General features: G+C 55.6%; 7 protein-coding genes across 7 annotated transcripts; 3 read left to right on the forward strand and 4 right to left on the reverse strand.

Annotated features, from left to right (window-relative positions):
* Positions 1-85: 85 nt before the first annotated feature.
* On the forward strand, positions 86-1,829 carry C7974DRAFT_97173 (uncharacterized protein). The gene has a single exon (XM_046147624.1). The coding sequence runs from the start codon at positions 282-284 to the stop codon at positions 1,800-1,802; it is 1,521 nt and encodes a 506-aa protein (XP_046001192.1). The 5' UTR covers positions 86-281; the 3' UTR covers positions 1,803-1,829.
* Positions 1,830-2,194: 365 nt separating this feature from the next.
* On the reverse strand, positions 2,195-3,157 carry C7974DRAFT_446602 (uncharacterized protein; the record flags this gene model as incomplete). Its single annotated transcript, XM_046145605.1, has 4 exons — positions 2,195-2,403; positions 2,549-2,584; positions 2,643-2,692; positions 2,748-3,157. 4 exons carry the CDS (start codon positions 3,155-3,157, stop codon positions 2,195-2,197), a joined length of 705 nt encoding a protein of 234 aa, XP_046001193.1.
* Positions 3,158-3,362: 205 nt separating this feature from the next.
* Positions 3,363-5,348, reverse strand: C7974DRAFT_97194 (PLAC8 family-domain-containing protein). The gene has a single exon (XM_046147625.1). It carries the CDS (start codon positions 5,126-5,128, stop codon positions 3,770-3,772), a length of 1,359 nt encoding a protein of 452 aa, XP_046001194.1. The 5' UTR covers positions 5,129-5,348; the 3' UTR covers positions 3,363-3,769.
* Positions 5,349-6,305: 957 nt separating this feature from the next.
* Positions 6,306-8,640, reverse strand: C7974DRAFT_372173 (complex proteins associated with Set1p component shg1-domain-containing protein; the record flags this gene model as incomplete). The annotated part of the gene is made up of 2 exons (XM_046140055.1): positions 6,306-8,393; positions 8,449-8,640. The coding sequence occupies 2 exons, from the start codon at positions 8,638-8,640 to the stop codon at positions 6,306-6,308; spliced, it is 2,280 nt and encodes a 759-aa protein (XP_046001195.1).
* Positions 8,641-8,858: 218 nt separating this feature from the next.
* C7974DRAFT_420520 (uncharacterized protein) lies at positions 8,859-9,732 on the forward strand. Its single transcript, XM_046144262.1, has 2 exons — positions 8,859-9,052; positions 9,108-9,732. The coding sequence occupies exons 1-2, from the start codon at positions 9,019-9,021 to the stop codon at positions 9,332-9,334; spliced, it is 261 nt and encodes an 86-aa protein (XP_046001196.1). The 5' UTR covers positions 8,859-9,018; the 3' UTR covers positions 9,335-9,732.
* On the forward strand, positions 9,583-11,714 carry C7974DRAFT_97203 (uncharacterized protein). Its single transcript, XM_046147626.1, has 4 exons — positions 9,583-10,073; positions 10,126-10,143; positions 10,194-10,482; positions 10,590-11,714. The coding sequence occupies exons 1-4, from the start codon at positions 9,830-9,832 to the stop codon at positions 11,494-11,496; spliced, it is 1,458 nt and encodes a 485-aa protein (XP_046001197.1). The 5' UTR covers positions 9,583-9,829; the 3' UTR covers positions 11,497-11,714.
* An 85-nt stretch (positions 11,715-11,799) lies between these two features.
* Positions 11,800-14,396, reverse strand: C7974DRAFT_97209 (pyridoxal phosphate-dependent transferase). Its single transcript, XM_046147627.1, has 2 exons — positions 14,378-14,396; positions 11,800-14,123 (listed from the first exon to the last, which is right to left on the reverse strand). Exon 2 carries the CDS (start codon positions 14,014-14,016, stop codon positions 12,007-12,009), a length of 2,010 nt encoding a protein of 669 aa, XP_046001198.1. The 5' UTR covers positions 14,017-14,123; positions 14,378-14,396; the 3' UTR covers positions 11,800-12,006.
* Positions 14,397-14,522: the final 126 nt, after the last annotated feature.

The following is a 14,522-nucleotide window of genomic DNA, read 5'->3' on the forward strand; positions in this document are numbered from 1 at the left end:
GGCGGGGCAGGAAATGTGGGACGTGTTTGCCAAGCCTCGTTACGGCCTAATGCGGCCTTTGAGTCAATGGATATCACGACTTTCTCAAAAATCCACAACGGCTGCCCAATTTTGACGACAAGCTTTAGATTACGACACCAAACTCGATTTGGCTACAAGTATCTACTAGACACCCGTTTCCTGTCAAAGGGCTTGCCTATACCCCACTACATCAGCACACAGCGTGCGATTTCAACGCGCCACATAGGGAAAAGACACCCGAGTTGCTGAACACAACAAGCATGTCTGACCAGAAACCAGAGGCAGCGCCTGTCTCTGCTGCACCGGCTTCACAGCCTCAGGATACAGCAGCTGCCGCTACAAATGGAGATGCCAAAACTACAAAGCCTGCAGAAGAAGCCGCGCCCAAGAAGATCTCACCAGCAGAGCTGAAGAAGCAGAAGCAAGCTGAGAAACAAGCACGGAGAGCACAGCAGAAAGGCCCGGGAGGACCACCTAAAGAGCAGGGAGCATCAAAAGATGGTCAGAAGCAAGCGAAAGAGCCCAAACAAGGCGCGAAGAGCGAGCAAGCCAGGCCCATGCCCATAAGAAGACGTCCCTCTCAATCCAACGTGCCAATGCAGAGTGAACCAGAAAAAAAAAGTAAAAAAGAGTCTAGGCAAGCTGGTATTGGGCTGTTCTTCGGACATCTGTACAGTCAACCGAAGCAGCAGTCAATGAACGGAGCAGGAAAGGATGTACACCCGGCAGTCCTTTCTCTGGGATTGCAGTACAGCAGCTACTCAATCTGCGGTAGTACTGCCCGTATGGTCGCAATGCTTCTTTCCTTCAAGGCTGTGATTGAATCGTATCAGACACCGCCGGGGACCAGTTTAGCACGACATCTCACGAGTCATCATCTGAGTCCGCAGATCGAGTATTTGAGGAGCTGTAGACCCCTCAGTATCAGCATGGGCAATGCTATCCGATGGCTCAAAGACATCATCATCAAGATCGACCCCTCAACTCCTGAAGCAGAGGCGAAGCGCGACCTGCTCGAGGAGATCGACATTTTCATTCGCGAGCGCGTTACAGCAGCCGACAGACTCATTTGTGATCTCGCCTCAACAAAGATCGAGCCCGGAGACGTCGTCCTCACATATGCGTCTAGCTCTATCGTCGAGCAAGCCATTCTCCATGCTCACAAGGCTGGTACCCCCTTCACTGTCATCGTCGTCGACTCCAAGCCGCTCTTCGAAGGCAAGCAATTGGCTCGCAAACTGGCCAACGCCGGTGTAAAGGTGCGGTACTACCTTATCACTGGCGCCTCGCATGCCATCAAGGACGCGACTAAGGTTTTCCTTGGCGCGCACGCCATGATGTCCAACGGTCGCTTGTATTCCCGCGTTGGTACAGCTAGCATATCAATGCTTGCAAGTGCGAACTCCCTACCTGTTATTGTCCTATGTCAGTCGGTCAAATTTACGGAAAAGGTTGCCTTGGATTCGATCGTCGGCAATGAAGTCGCCCCTGCAGAAGAACTGCTCTCGGAAGCCGAGCGACGAGACCTCCTCCCCCTCAAGTCCATGCTACCAAGCAGCAGAAATGCAAGCAAGAACGACGACAAGGCCGCCGCTGCGGAAGAACAGAAGCCAGACACTTCGGATGTGCTCAAATGGATTGAGGAATCGAAAAACCTACATCACCTGCAGGTTCTCTACGATGTTACGCCTGCGAAGTACATTGACATGGTTATCACGGAGTACGGTGGTCTGCCGCCGAGCTCGGTTCCTGTTGTCCACCGACTAAGTACGAACATCTAATCCCAGTTGTTGGATTTCTTTGCTTTTCGTATCTCCTTGCAGCCTCATACTAACTATATTTCAAAGGGAATGAGGAATAGATACAGGCTTTTCATACTGAAAAGTCTCGCTTTCGTCGAGTGTATTAAGGGTGATGACATCTCAATCTCACGTACTTTGTCATGTACAGACGTCTCTCTGAAGTTTCGTTGTGTCGAGGGAGGGATCCTGCTGGGCAAGGTGATAATGAACATTGGTCTGGAGCAACTACAATGATACAAAATAACGTGCATCACGCTATGACGTCCCCTTTCAGAGTTATGAAGCCACGCAACACGCTTATTGATTCGATGTTAGGGAAGGAAGCTGACACATAAGGAATCCAGGTACCGAGAATGCTTCATTCAAATTTCTCAGAATAGATACTGGAGTCGACTTTGGTTGTGCAGGAGGTTGTCATTGGTCGGACGGCTGAGCTTTGGTCTGGCGCAGCTATCGTCGGAAGCGACACCTTTGGTGCCAGCTAATGCAGAGGCCTTACGTAGAGCGTGTGTCGGATTTCTTGTCGTCTGTCCTGCATAGTTACGAGCGTAGCCTGGATTAAGATGTGGATCGAGCCGACCTGTGTTGAATCGCAAGCCAGGAGAGTTACAGTGGGAGAAAGGCTCAAGTTAATTGCTAAGGCTTCCAAATAACTACATACCAACAGGGTGAACATGAGAAAACTAATAGAATCAAAATTTAACGCTGGGAAATCCAGTCCTCACTATCAAACTCCCCAAGTTCTTCGCCAACGTCATTCTCTAATGGACATCAAGTTAGCACCGTACCGTGACATAGAATCTAACTTGGAAGACCTACCACTTTCATCTTGTGATCTATTCATTTCCCCAGATGATTCAGCCTCAGAACTAAATCCTTACAGTTAGCTAGTATCTTACTAGAATGTGTTTAGTCTTCACAAACCTTCCATAAAGTACCTCAAGAATAAAACCGAAAAAGCAAGGCCAAAACATGTGATGGAACTCTTCCCAAAATATCCGATGAGCATCTTCCCAGAAGTTTGTCCGCTCAGGCTGATCAGGCACACGAGATGTGTAGACTACCATCTGTAATCTCCTTGGCCTTTGACGATGCATCTGCCGGGCAAATGTCTGTTGAAGTTGATGCGGTTGTCGCATTCGATGGGCTAGCAGTCTTTGTGACACCGTCCCTGCTTGTAGCCCTTCTTGCCGGACAGCTTTTGAGAAGCTGCTTCGGCTCGGCAAATGAAAAATTGCTCGACTGAGCCTCGATGCCCCTATGAAGAGAGCAGGTGCTCCTCCAATTCTTGAGGCACAAGCGATTGCACGGAAAGAAGTCGACGTTAGAGACATGGTATGTTCAGGTAATATTCTTAGTCGATCAAGGGAGACAATGATCGTGTGGTCGCAGAGTGGCCTTGACGGAATTGATGAAATGAGAAATATAAGACAAAACATAACGGCAATGATATTTTACTTGATTACAAAAACCAGGTTCCTGTTCACACAAGCCCATGGTTCATCACAGCTTGTACCAGATAATATTTTTCAGCGTGTTGAAGCCTGTTCAAAAATCGTTGCTCAAAAACAGGGGCTTCCGTGGTACAAAATTGCCAAACCAAAGTCCGGATGACCCTGAGCGAGATACGCCCCTTAGAACACTTTTCCTGCGTAAGGAGATCTTCTGAGAGACATGGTGGTCTTCTGATCGCAACTCGAACAGCAATCGGCGGGGACTGACCAGGATCATGGTGGATACGACAAATAAGAAGCTGTAGATAGAACTATCCAATACTGCAGAATGCCGCTCGAATAAAAGTCGGATCAAACATGCAACGAAATTACTGATGGGTATCATCGAGACTAAGAACCAAGCAACGAAATGCTCACACACCATTCACACCCCTCAGTCCCGAACCAAAGCGTACAGACATTCTTCCCTCTCCACCCTCACCACACCGCCCCTTAATTCTGCGGCCTGTACTCCATCCCCCCAGTCCTCGTATATACATCGCGATTTGCCGGCCCTGCCCAACGATTCGCACTCTCCTCGCGACTCTTGACCTCACGCTCATTCTGCACGCTCACACAGCAACAGCAACAACACCCTTTAACCAAATCGTCGCCACAGCTGCCCTCCATCTTATACAAGTGCCGGATGCGCGAGCGCTGCAGCATGGGAAACACCCAGCCCAGGCCGACACCGCACGCCAGCGTCATCGCCACGCAGTGCCCGTTCGTGCTGCTGTGCCCCAGCATATCGGTCGCGTCGGCCTTCTTGCTCTTCTGCGACAGCCGGTACGCCGTGCGCCCGGACAGGATGCACGGGCAGAAAAGCCCCGTGAAGCAGGTCCCGACGTCGGGGCTGCAGGCGCACAGACTGTGTTTCCACGTCTTGCTCGCGTCGAGGTCCATGTTGGGGTGGCGGATCTGGCCGGGCTGGTGCAGGGCGAAGTCGAGGCCGTTGGGGCCGTGGGCGGCGTCGGGGGAGAAGATGGCGTGCGGGGTGGCGAGGTTGTGCGAGGAGAAGTTGTGCGGCGAGTAGGGTTCGGCCGGGGTGGGAAGGGGCTGGTGCCGCGTGTTGCTGTTGTAGGAGGAGTTGGGGGTGTCCTTGCGAATAGGGCCAGAGTGGATGGGCGAGATGGGTGTTTTGTAGGGGAGGGCACCGGGAGAGGTTTGCTGCGCCGAGCCGGAGCGCGGGCTTTGGGGAATTGCGGGCATAGCTGGATGTGTGAAGTTTGTGTTTAGAGGCGTCAAGTTGCTCATTTGGCGGGCATGTCTGCTCTGTTGAACGGGTGACTGCGGCGCTGGTGCGGGCTGTTGGACAGCTGCTGTTGCTTCTTGTTCCCCCACCAAAGACTCGGCCAGCATAAAAGGCAGAGTCTGAGCCTCCGGCGATGACGGCGATAGAAGTGTGTCGTCGTCACGAGCGTGAGATGCGGGCCCGTGAGCATGTTGTGATTGGTTGCGTGCTGGAGTGTTCAGCACGTTGAACATAGACTGTGGACGGTCGTCTATGGGCGTAAAGACCGGAGATGACGGATTAGTCGGAATCTCCGATGACGGTGGGTAGTATGCTGATCCATTGTGTTCAATCGGTGTCGGAGCATACGAGAAGCCTCTGTTGTGTTGTGAGACTACGTGAGTGTTGACTACCGGCTGTTGCGGGTGTACTTGTTGATATTGAGGCGGTCTCTGTGCAGGTGTTGTTGTTTCTGTTTCAAGTGGGGCCTGCCATGAAAACCGTTGGTGCTGACGTTGTGTTACTTGCGGCTGGGTTTGCTGCGCCTGTCGTTGCGGGTGCGTGTTGTATCGAGGGTCCATGATGTACCTAGCCAGAAGTACAACCACCTCCACTCAAACAAAACAAAACAAAACAAAGCCAGAGCAGATCTACAATGTACTTGTATGCCAGTATCGTATAATGTGCTGGCTGAAGGACCACAAAAGTATGCGTTGCCACGCTTTACGAGTTGTTGTTAGAGTGAGGCTGTACAGCTGAACAACCGGGATGCAGAAACTCAGCACCATGGAGGGTCTCAGAGCTAATATCTGTCCCATCTAACGCGCATAAGCTGTGCATGAGCACAATAAAGGGTCAGGGCGTCCTCCAACATGCAGCAAGCTGAGCCGCTTTCCGCTCCGGTTGGCTCTCCGCTGTAATCCGTCGGGCATCTTAGCGATTTTACGAGCAGAGATTCGAGGAGCTCCCGCCGTAGCATGACTCTGCTTCTAGTTGTGCAGTGAGGCGCAGACGCGACCAATTGTTATCGAGAGGTTGGTTTCTGAGGTGTGACAGGTCATCCAACCTTGTGGACCCCGGCGCTTGCGGAGAACCACTGGACCAATGAGCGGCCAGTATCAAGCACCTCGTATTAAGGTTGATGGAGTTCTGGAAGAGATCGTCAATGTCGATGAGGTGTCTGGTGAGGCTTAGATGACAGCCCTAGAATTTTCGCATTGAAACTGTGGCTTGAGTGCGGTGCTTGTCATGCCATTCGACGTCATGTGTGTCTCGGGCTGAATTGTAGATAAAAGATGTTTGGTCCAGACTGTGCCTCATGTACTTGCCAACATGTTGCATGTAAACAAGGCTGGTCAACACCAAGTCCAACTAGGCTGTTCACGACCGATCATGATAACCTCTGCTGCAAGTCATCTGGGGAACGAACACGGCGCACGTCATCCGACATCCGACATACTGCCTGACACCCATGCCATGGTATCCCATTTAGTTATGGTTTCGCAAACCGACGAGATCCGATGTAACCGCTGAAGGTCGCAAAGGCTTTCCTTGGTATGTTGATGACATTCGAGGTAGCTAGAGCATCCCCTTATCACAATTGTGTATTTTAGTAGTAATACAAATCGCGAGCTTGAAGAACCCTCCTGTTGCCTTCCAAAAGCAGGAAATTGCAAGCCTGGTCTTGGGCTGCCCAGCCTCTCCATGATGCGGAGTATGATACATATTCTCATGGTTTGCCTCATCAACAAACATCCATTACTGACGTCGTCGGTTTCCGCGCTCACGACTCCTTGAGCGGCTGCGACGCCGTCTCGTATCTCTGTCCCTGTCCCTCTCTCGATCACGGTCTCGATTTCGATCCCTATCCCTGTCTCTGCTCCTGCTCCTGCTCCTACTCTTCTCTTTCTCTTTGCGGTCGCGCTTCGTTTCACGTTCAGCAGTTTTATCATCAGCGCCAGCTCCTCCAGGCACGTAGCGGTCTGAGTCTTGGAATCGGCTCCCCCGCTCTGCGGTATCTCTAGTATTTCGCGAGTCTCGGTTCTCCCGTGCGCCACTATCCCGCGCTTCCCAGCGGTCGTACTCGCGAGACCTATAGCCGCGTGGATGATCACGGCTATCATCGTGGCGGCGGGAGTCGCGCTTGCGGTCGCGACTATCGCTCCGCTTTCGATCACGGCTATCCTCACGTTTGCGTTCGTTGCTTTCATCACGCTTCTCACCACCTCGAGGGACATATCTGTCAATGATCTCGGCACTCCTTGAGCGTGAACGGTGGCGACGGTTTCGAGCTGGAGAACGTTCGCGAGCTCGTTGCGTGTCTCGAGATCGTGATCGAGAGGCTCGCCGATTGCGATCGCGGTCACTGCGCCGTTCAGGACTGCGTGACACTCGAGACTTGCGGCGACTGGCGTGGGCGTCTCTGGACCGGCTGCGCCGTCTGTGCTCTCGATCATCTCGATCTCGTGTTCTACTATCATCACGGGGTCGCTGTGAACGTCTGTCGTCGCGCCGAGACCGGTGATCGTCCTCAGCGTTAGAAGCTCGTCTGTCGTAGCGGCTACCGCGCGATCGCGAGCGAGTCCTGCTACGCTTCCTGGCTATGGCGCTGTGAGCTATGCTATGTGACCGTGAGCGGCCTCGAGACTTCTCGGGCTTCATGGGTGGAGGTCGATCCCATCTTGATTTTGCTGACTCATCGAGCGGTGGTGCATCTTCCATGGGTGTGTCCTCGTCCTTGCTTGCAGGCACAGGCGCAGGCGTCGTCGGTGTTGGAGGCTCTTTGCTTGGAGATTTGGTGACTGGAGATTGCGGTTTGCTCTCCAGCCTTGCAAGTCTCGCAGCGACTGGATCTCGCGGGACCAGTGCTCGTGGAGGCTGCGCTTTCTTGAGAGGTGGTTCGAGCGACTCAGATCTGTCGAGTGCAGGTCGTTGTCGTGCCTTCTTCATTTCTTCACTCTCTTGTAGCAGTAATTGCAGCGCCAGATCATCATCCACTTTGATATCCTCAGGCTTGACCGATCTTGTGGGTTCGCGTGATCTGCTGCGACTTCTGCTGCGGCGTCTCTCTCGGTCGCGATCCCGTTCACGGTCTCCTCTGTCTTTGTCTCGACCTCGATCCCGATCTCGACTGCGACTCCTGCTGCGCGCGCGACCACCTCGACTGCGTCCCGAACGGCTCTGGGCATATTCAGCCTCGATTCGCTTCTCGCGCTCACGGTCTTCTTCTCGAATTTTCCTGAGGCGCTCCTCACGGGTCGCTTCGTGTTCTTCCCTCTCCTTCTTAAGACGCAGGCGCTCTTCCTCCTCCTCTTTCTCAAGACGTTCCCTCTTCTTTCGTCGACGGTCTTCGTCCTCTTTCTGCTGCGCTTCACGCGCTTTGCGCCTCTCCTCCTTCTCTTCGTGACGTTTCCTCTCACGAGCTTCCTCTTCTTCTTTTTGGCGGCGCTTTCGCTCCTCCTTCTTCGCTTTCTCTGCCCGCTCTCGCTCGCGCTCCTTCTCACGTTCCTGTTCCAGCTTTGACTCTCTCGCAGCTCGGCGAGCATCAGCCTCTGCTTGCCATTGTTCTTCTGTCTTTTTCCCACGCCTCTCCTCCTCGGCTGCAGCTTCAGCACCAACTTCCTGGATGCGGTGTTCGCGCATCTTCGGCAGGCCTTGCTCCTGGATCAACTTGTCGAGCAGTGTGCTCACGGTCTGCGTGATTTTGCCGTAGATATCGCTGCGCTCACCGGCACCTTCAATCAGTGTGGCGGCGACTCTGGGGTCCTTTGAGAGCAACGAGGGATTGCGGTCGGTCTCGCGGTCGACGAGTTCCTCTAGGGCGGCGAGAAGGTCCGCTTTCGCAGGCTATGGTTGGTATTAGAGACATGTTAGGTAATGCTATAGCGTCGTGTCCACGTACACTGGCCTCGAACTGCGCCAACAGGTCCTTGCGGATGCTGTCATAGTGGCCCTTTTTGCGGAAAGTATGCGCCAAGTTGTCGATGGCCGTTCGCTGCGCCTGCGACAGCGGCAGCTCCGAGGGTCGAAGCTTCTTGCGAGGCGCGACAGGGCCGTCGCCGTCCAGCGCGCGTTTGCGACCAACTTCTGCCATGGCGAATGGGAGGGCTGCAGCGAGCCGGGGTCAACGTTGCTCGTGCTAGATGGCCGCGGAGCAGTGGCTGGGTGAAGGGCCTCTCGAGCGATGGCGGGTCATGTGCAAGCGAGTGGATGGGGTCGCATGATGTTGCGGGTGAATCGAAATTACTTCCTGTGGTGCAGACGCAAAAGATGGCTCTGGCGCATCATGTCGCCGCTGCTTCCTTGCGTGTTACATAAGCCTTGGCACCCGGAGCGCTGCGCGCAGCCAGAGCAACCCCGGTCGAGATGCGAGGAGCGATCGCGACCTCACAACACCGCCGTCACACCTCACACGCCTGCAATTGCAGCCCACCGACCCGCATACGCACACACACATCGCACGCCAGCCACAATGGTGCACAAGGTTCTGTTCTGGAGCGGTCTCGGTAGGCATCCGACCACCACGGTCTGCTCTGCGAAGCTTGCTAACCGGCCCCGCAGGCATCGCCACACGACTATGGCAGCTCGGCATTGAGATGCGCCCGCTCTTCAACCGCGAGTCGCTCTGGGTCTACCCCGTCTATGCTGGCATTGGCGGCAGCTTCGGCTACTGGCTGACGGGCGTTGAGCACCGCCAGTTCAGGTACCTGGCCGACCGCCGCGATATATTGCTCGAGAAGCGAGCAAGGAGGAAGGAGCGTGAGGAGTCCTCTGTCGAGCAGTCGTAGACATGTCGGAGGATGCGAAGCTGTGTGAGGGGTAATCAGAGAAAGGAGACCATTCATTGGCCGTCCTGTGCAACGTGCGAAGAAACACCACACGCGCAACTGAATTCGAATCTGCTGCATTCCTTGTCAATCTCAATGGCACGCTGCGAGAATGTGGACGGCGTGGGGGAGGGCGTTACTTTTGTGCTCTCATCATGCGTTCGAGACGAGGACGAGCCCTGTACAAAATCCTCAGATCCAAGAATACCAAAAAAACTTCTTTGAATCCAGGAATCACTGCATGGCTTGCGACTCTTGTCTACCAAAGTGCGAGATATTGCCTAATCCAGCAGGGTGCGGCATGTGCCCTAGGAAGTGCTAGCTCTTCTCCTAGCCACACGCGACCATGATACGTACCTAGGTAACTTCGCAACTGCATTATAAGATATCATGACCTAGTACAAACTCTGACTGACCTGTGAGGTCCTATTCAACTTTGTAATATTCCACCTCGACATGGCTTCTGCCCCGGACTTCCTTCTTACCCTGAACAATGCTAGCGGCACCTCAACCCCAACTACCAACAGCGCTGTCAAGGCCAAAGGTATCGTTGTCTTCTCTGGCGGCAGCGCTGCCAATAACCTTGTCGACGTTTTCGGGACAGTGCGAGAGGATAAGAGGTGTCCGCTGAGCTACGTAATCCCTATCAGTGATAACGGTGGAAGTTCCTCTGAACTCATACGCGTCTTTGGTGGCCCAGGTAAGTAATGAAATCTAGAGTCAGGCCAATGCGATTGACTAACAAACGTCAGGAATTGGTGATGTACGAAGTATGTATGCCTTCATCACAAGCACTAAGGGGTATGCTCACCTCGACTAGGCCGTCTTGTGCGCCTAATCCCAGATGACCCCGACAATGACGACAGCGAGAAAGCAGCCATCAAAGCCTTCTTCAATCACCGCCTTCCAAAAGAGCAGGTTTCTGCAAAGCAAGAATGGCTCCAGATTGTGGAGGCACAGCACGCCCTCTGGACCAATATCTCCACGGCGAAGAAAGAGCTGATACGGTCGATCCTTAATCATGTGGCTTTTGAGATTGTCAAGCGTCTGAGGCCATCTTCCACGTTCGACTTTTCAGGTGCGAGTATTGGCAATCTGTTTCTGACGGGGTGAGTGGCGGTGTTTCATAATCCTCCATATACATCCTATGAACCTCTGAGATATTCATTGAACATCACATAAAGTCACAGCTAGTAGCTCTCAACTGACTTTACAGCGCCCGCCTATTCACCGGCTCCTTCGAGTCCGCAATCTACCTCCTCTCCAGCATCTGCTCTGTCCCAAGCCACACCTCGGTCCTGCCCGCCATCAACACAAACTTCACGCACCACATCTCCGTCAGCCTCGCCGACGGCACCACCATCACGGGCCAAAACTCAATCTCCCACCCCTCCACCCCGTCCGCCCTCGACTCCCTCCCCGCCCCCTCCCCGCACGACGAAATAGAACACCACGACCGCATCGAAGACGCAAACCTCCCCGGCTCGCTCCCCACCCTGCGAAAACAGTACATCGCCTTCGACAAAGCCGCCGAGGAAGACCTCCCCGCCCGCATCAACAGACTCTGGTACATCAACCCGTACGGCCAGGAAATCAGCCTGGCCGCGAACCCGGCGGTGCTCGCCGCGCTCCACGCCGCCCAAGCCGTCGTCTACAGCATCGGCTCGCTGTACACATCCCTCGTGCCCTCGCTGGTGCTCAAGGGCATCGGCCCCGCGCTGCGCAGCCCCGCGATCCGCCACAAAATCCTGATTCTGAATGCGACGCTGGACCGCGAGACGGGGCCCGCGGGCGCGCCGCACACGGCGCTGGATTTCGTGCGCGCGATTGCGAACGCCGCCACGCAGTCGATGGGGAGCGCGGAGCCGCCGCTGCAGACCGAGTGGAGCGCGTATGTCACGCATGTGATCCACCTGGCGGGCCCGGGGACGCCGGCGGTGGACCGCGAGGCGCTGCGGGGGTTGGGGATCGAGGCGATACGGGTGTATGGGCGGCGGAATGCGGGGGAGGGGTTTGTAAGGTATGATGAGCGCGGGCTGATTCAGGCGCTGGAGGTGACGATGGGGAAGCGGGATCCGCGCGTTGTGAGTCGGCGGAACACGCTGGAGGGGCCGGCGAGGTAGCTTTGGGAAGAAGTGAGAACGTGGAGGGTCAGACTCTGGATAGTGGTGGTAATGTGTGAGGTTCGGTACGAGGATTGTATTGTTTGGTAGGAGCATGTAGACGGCATAACAGCACGCACGACGCTCTCAGACGAAGACACTTGGTAAATCTTCCATTCTCCCCACCGACCAAAATCATAAGGTCATCTATATACAACCATGCCATCACAGCCGTCATATTACTATTACCGCATCGCTGTACTCGGTGAACCAGAACCCCAAGACGCCACATTTCGCGTGACGCTCAGAGCGCAAGTAAAAAGGAGAATGAAAAGGGGGCGTCCTGGACGCGGCAGGAGAAGAAGAAGTAGTACAGCGAGGGTATGAAGATGAGTATCGAACAGAACAAGAAATGCCGGTATTGATACTCCAGAAATGCTAACAAGGCAGCGAAACAATGCGAGGCGACCAAGCGGTGCCAGCCAAAAGGTGCTCTAGGACGAGGCAGCGAACAGGGGTGGGTGTGGCGGTTTACCGCAGCGTCGTCTGCACGTCCTCGACGCCCCGACGAATCACCTCCTGGACCTTCCACCGTGGCGGCTGCAGCTCCTTGGGCTCGCCCAGCTTGCCTGTCTTCTCGACCAGGTCTTCAGGCAGGGCGCCGCCGGCAACACCCGAGCTGAACTTGAGCTGGAGGATGTCGCCAACCTCGTCGCAAGCGGCGAGCATGCGGTCGAGATCCTCCTTGGTGTGCGCAGCGCTGACGCAGAAGCGTGCGCGAGAAGACACAAGAGGCGTGGCGGGATACCCCACGACGACGACGGAGATCTTGCGCTTGAGCATTTCGTGGCTGAACGCGGGCATCTTAGCCGGGTTGTACAGCATGATGGGGATGATGGGCGAGTCGTCGTGGCCGTAGACAATGAATCCGAGACGCTTCAACCCGAGGCGGAGGTAGCGGGAGTTGAAGCTGAGACGCTGGAGACGCTCCTCGCCCTGGCCGGGGATGATTTCGCCGTTGATGATGCGGAGAGCGGAAGCGATCTGGGTGAGGACGGGCGGTGCGGGGGATTCGGCGTAGAGCATAGCGGCGTTGGTGGTGCGGAGCTTGTCAATGATAGCCTTGTCTGCTGCGATGTAGCCACCGTTGGCGCCGAAGGACTTGGTGAGTGTGCCCATGAGAAGGTCGACCTCGTTGGGGGAGATGCCGAAGTAGTCGCAGACACCACGTCCGCGGGGACCAACACCACCAACGGAGTGAGCCTCATCGACGAACAGGAAGAACTTGTACTTCTTCTTCAGCTCGATAATGCCAGGCAGGTTGCACATGGTGCCCTCCATAGAGTACAGGCCCTCGACCGCAACCAAGATCTTCTTCCACGGGCGGTGCGTGCGGGGCTGACCCTGGGAAATAGCCTCGCGCAGCGTGCGCTCGAGATCGCGCATGTCATTGTGCTTAAACATAGTGACCATGGCTCCAGACAGACGAGCGCCGAACCGAATGGACGAGTGGTTCAGCTCGTCTGAGATGAGCAGGCAGCCCTTGCCGACGATTGTGGGGAATGTGGTGGCGTTTGTGACGAAACCCATGGAGAAGACCATCGACGCGGGCTTGCCGACAAACTTGGCAATCAGATCCTCGACCTCGAGTGTGAGCTCAGATGTGCCAGAATCAGCGCGAGGGCTGGCCATTGTGATGCCGTGCTTCCTGATGGCGACTTCGGCGGCGTCGGCGCAAGGGCCCTCGGACTGGGCGAATCCCAAGTAGTTGTAGGAGCTCAGATTGAGGGTCTCGGTTGTGGTGCCTGTCATCTTGAAGGTGTTGTTGCCATCGTCCGACTTGCGGTCGAGCAGGGTGATGAAGCGCCCCGGCACGCCTGTTGTGGGTCGCGAGAAGCAGTCGTTGATCCTGATCTTCAATCGGCGAGTGTAGAAGTTGTCAAAGTCGCTGTTGAGCGGGGCATAGCCATCCTTCTCCTGCAGATGGCTGTAGTGCTGTCGCCGGAAGCGCTTGCCGAAGAAGTCGCGCACGTGTCCGAATACTATTAGGATTAGGTAGCTGATGTAGGTTGTGAGGAGGAAGTAGTATGGCGGCTCGTCTTCGACTGGATCGCCGAACTCGCCCTCGAACTTGCTCGTGTAGCGGTGCGCGTGGGAGCCAAGCGGCCCGAACTGGGCATGCTGGCGTGCCAATCGCCGCTGCTCCTCGGGCGAGAGGGGCTGGAAGAGGGTCTTGGGCTCGGTGGGCATCTTCTCGCCGGTGGCTGTGGTGAGACTGATCGACGGCAGGGATATCGAGGCCGTGTTGATCTGCTGCGGCGAGGGCGAGTTCAGGAGCGCCTGCTGCTGGGCAATGAGGGCTTCGCGCAGCGCAGCAGCGTCGGTGCGGGCCTTGGGCGAGGCGCCGCCGAACAGGGCGGTGAACTTGTTGCCTTTGGTGAACGAGGCGCGGCGTGGCTCGTCGCGCTTCTCGTTCAGGGCGTCGGTCGACGAGGAGATGGAGGTGGAAGTCGCGAACGGATTGATGCTTCTGGTCGGCATGGCAGCGATCCCGGGGCGGACTGAGCAGAAGGGTGCGGCGGGCGAAGGCTCGAGTCTGCGGCGGGCGGTGAGCAGCAGCGAGAACTAGCAGCGGTGCGAAAGGGGCACTGTGGGCGGGCAACGATCAGCACAGGACTCGACGCGAGCAATTGGCGGCAGTGGACGGCGGGAGACAGTTAAGGAGAGGGCGTGGACATGGCAAGGAGCAGCGGACGGAGGTTGGGCGCCGGCGGACGCGGTGCGAGCAACTTATGATTGTGGATGCACCCTGCACGCTGCACGCTGCACCGGTTTCCTCATGCCGCGGCCTTCCGAGCCCTTACCCTACCAGACTGACAGCAAGCTAAGAGAGTCCACCTACGTGATTGATGATTGATCCTGCAAAATGCGGGCGACGTTGGTCAGCAGCTGTAAGTGCAGGTGGCTTCCCCAGATATGCTGCTCGGAGTTGTGCGTGCCTGGCACAGCCGTTTGTGCTGCTCCACAGTACTTGCGAGCTTGGGAGG

The sequence above is a fragment of the Boeremia exigua genome (genome assembly GCF_020726555.1).
Source record: "Boeremia exigua strain MPI-SDFR-AT-0100 chromosome Unknown C7974scaffold_2, whole genome shotgun sequence".
NCBI lineage: Eukaryota > Fungi > Ascomycota > Dothideomycetes > Pleosporales > Didymellaceae > Boeremia > Boeremia exigua.

Coding starts and splice junctions, on each gene's coding strand:
- C7974DRAFT_97194 (XM_046147625.1), bottom strand. CDS start 5,128: ATGGACCCTCGATACAACACGCACCCGCAACGACAGGCGCAGCAAACC.
- C7974DRAFT_97173 (XM_046147624.1), top strand. CDS start 282: ATGTCTGACCAGAAACCAGAGGCAGCGCCTGTCTCTGCTGCACCGGCT.
- C7974DRAFT_97209 (XM_046147627.1), bottom strand. CDS start 14,016: ATGCCGACCAGAAGCATCAATCCGTTCGCGACTTCCACCTCCATCTCC.
- C7974DRAFT_420520 (XM_046144262.1), top strand. CDS start 9,019: ATGGTGCACAAGGTTCTGTTCTGGAGCGGTCTCG. Junction 9,053..9,107: donor TCTGTTCTGGAGCGGTCTCG/GTAGGCATCCGA, acceptor CCGGCCCCGCAG/GCATCGCCACACGACTATGG.
- C7974DRAFT_97203 (XM_046147626.1), top strand. CDS start 9,830: ATGGCTTCTGCCCCGGACTTCCTTCTTACCCTGAACAATGCTAGCGGC. Junction 10,483..10,589: donor GGCAATCTGTTTCTGACGGG/GTGAGTGGCGGT, acceptor CTGACTTTACAG/CGCCCGCCTATTCACCGGCT.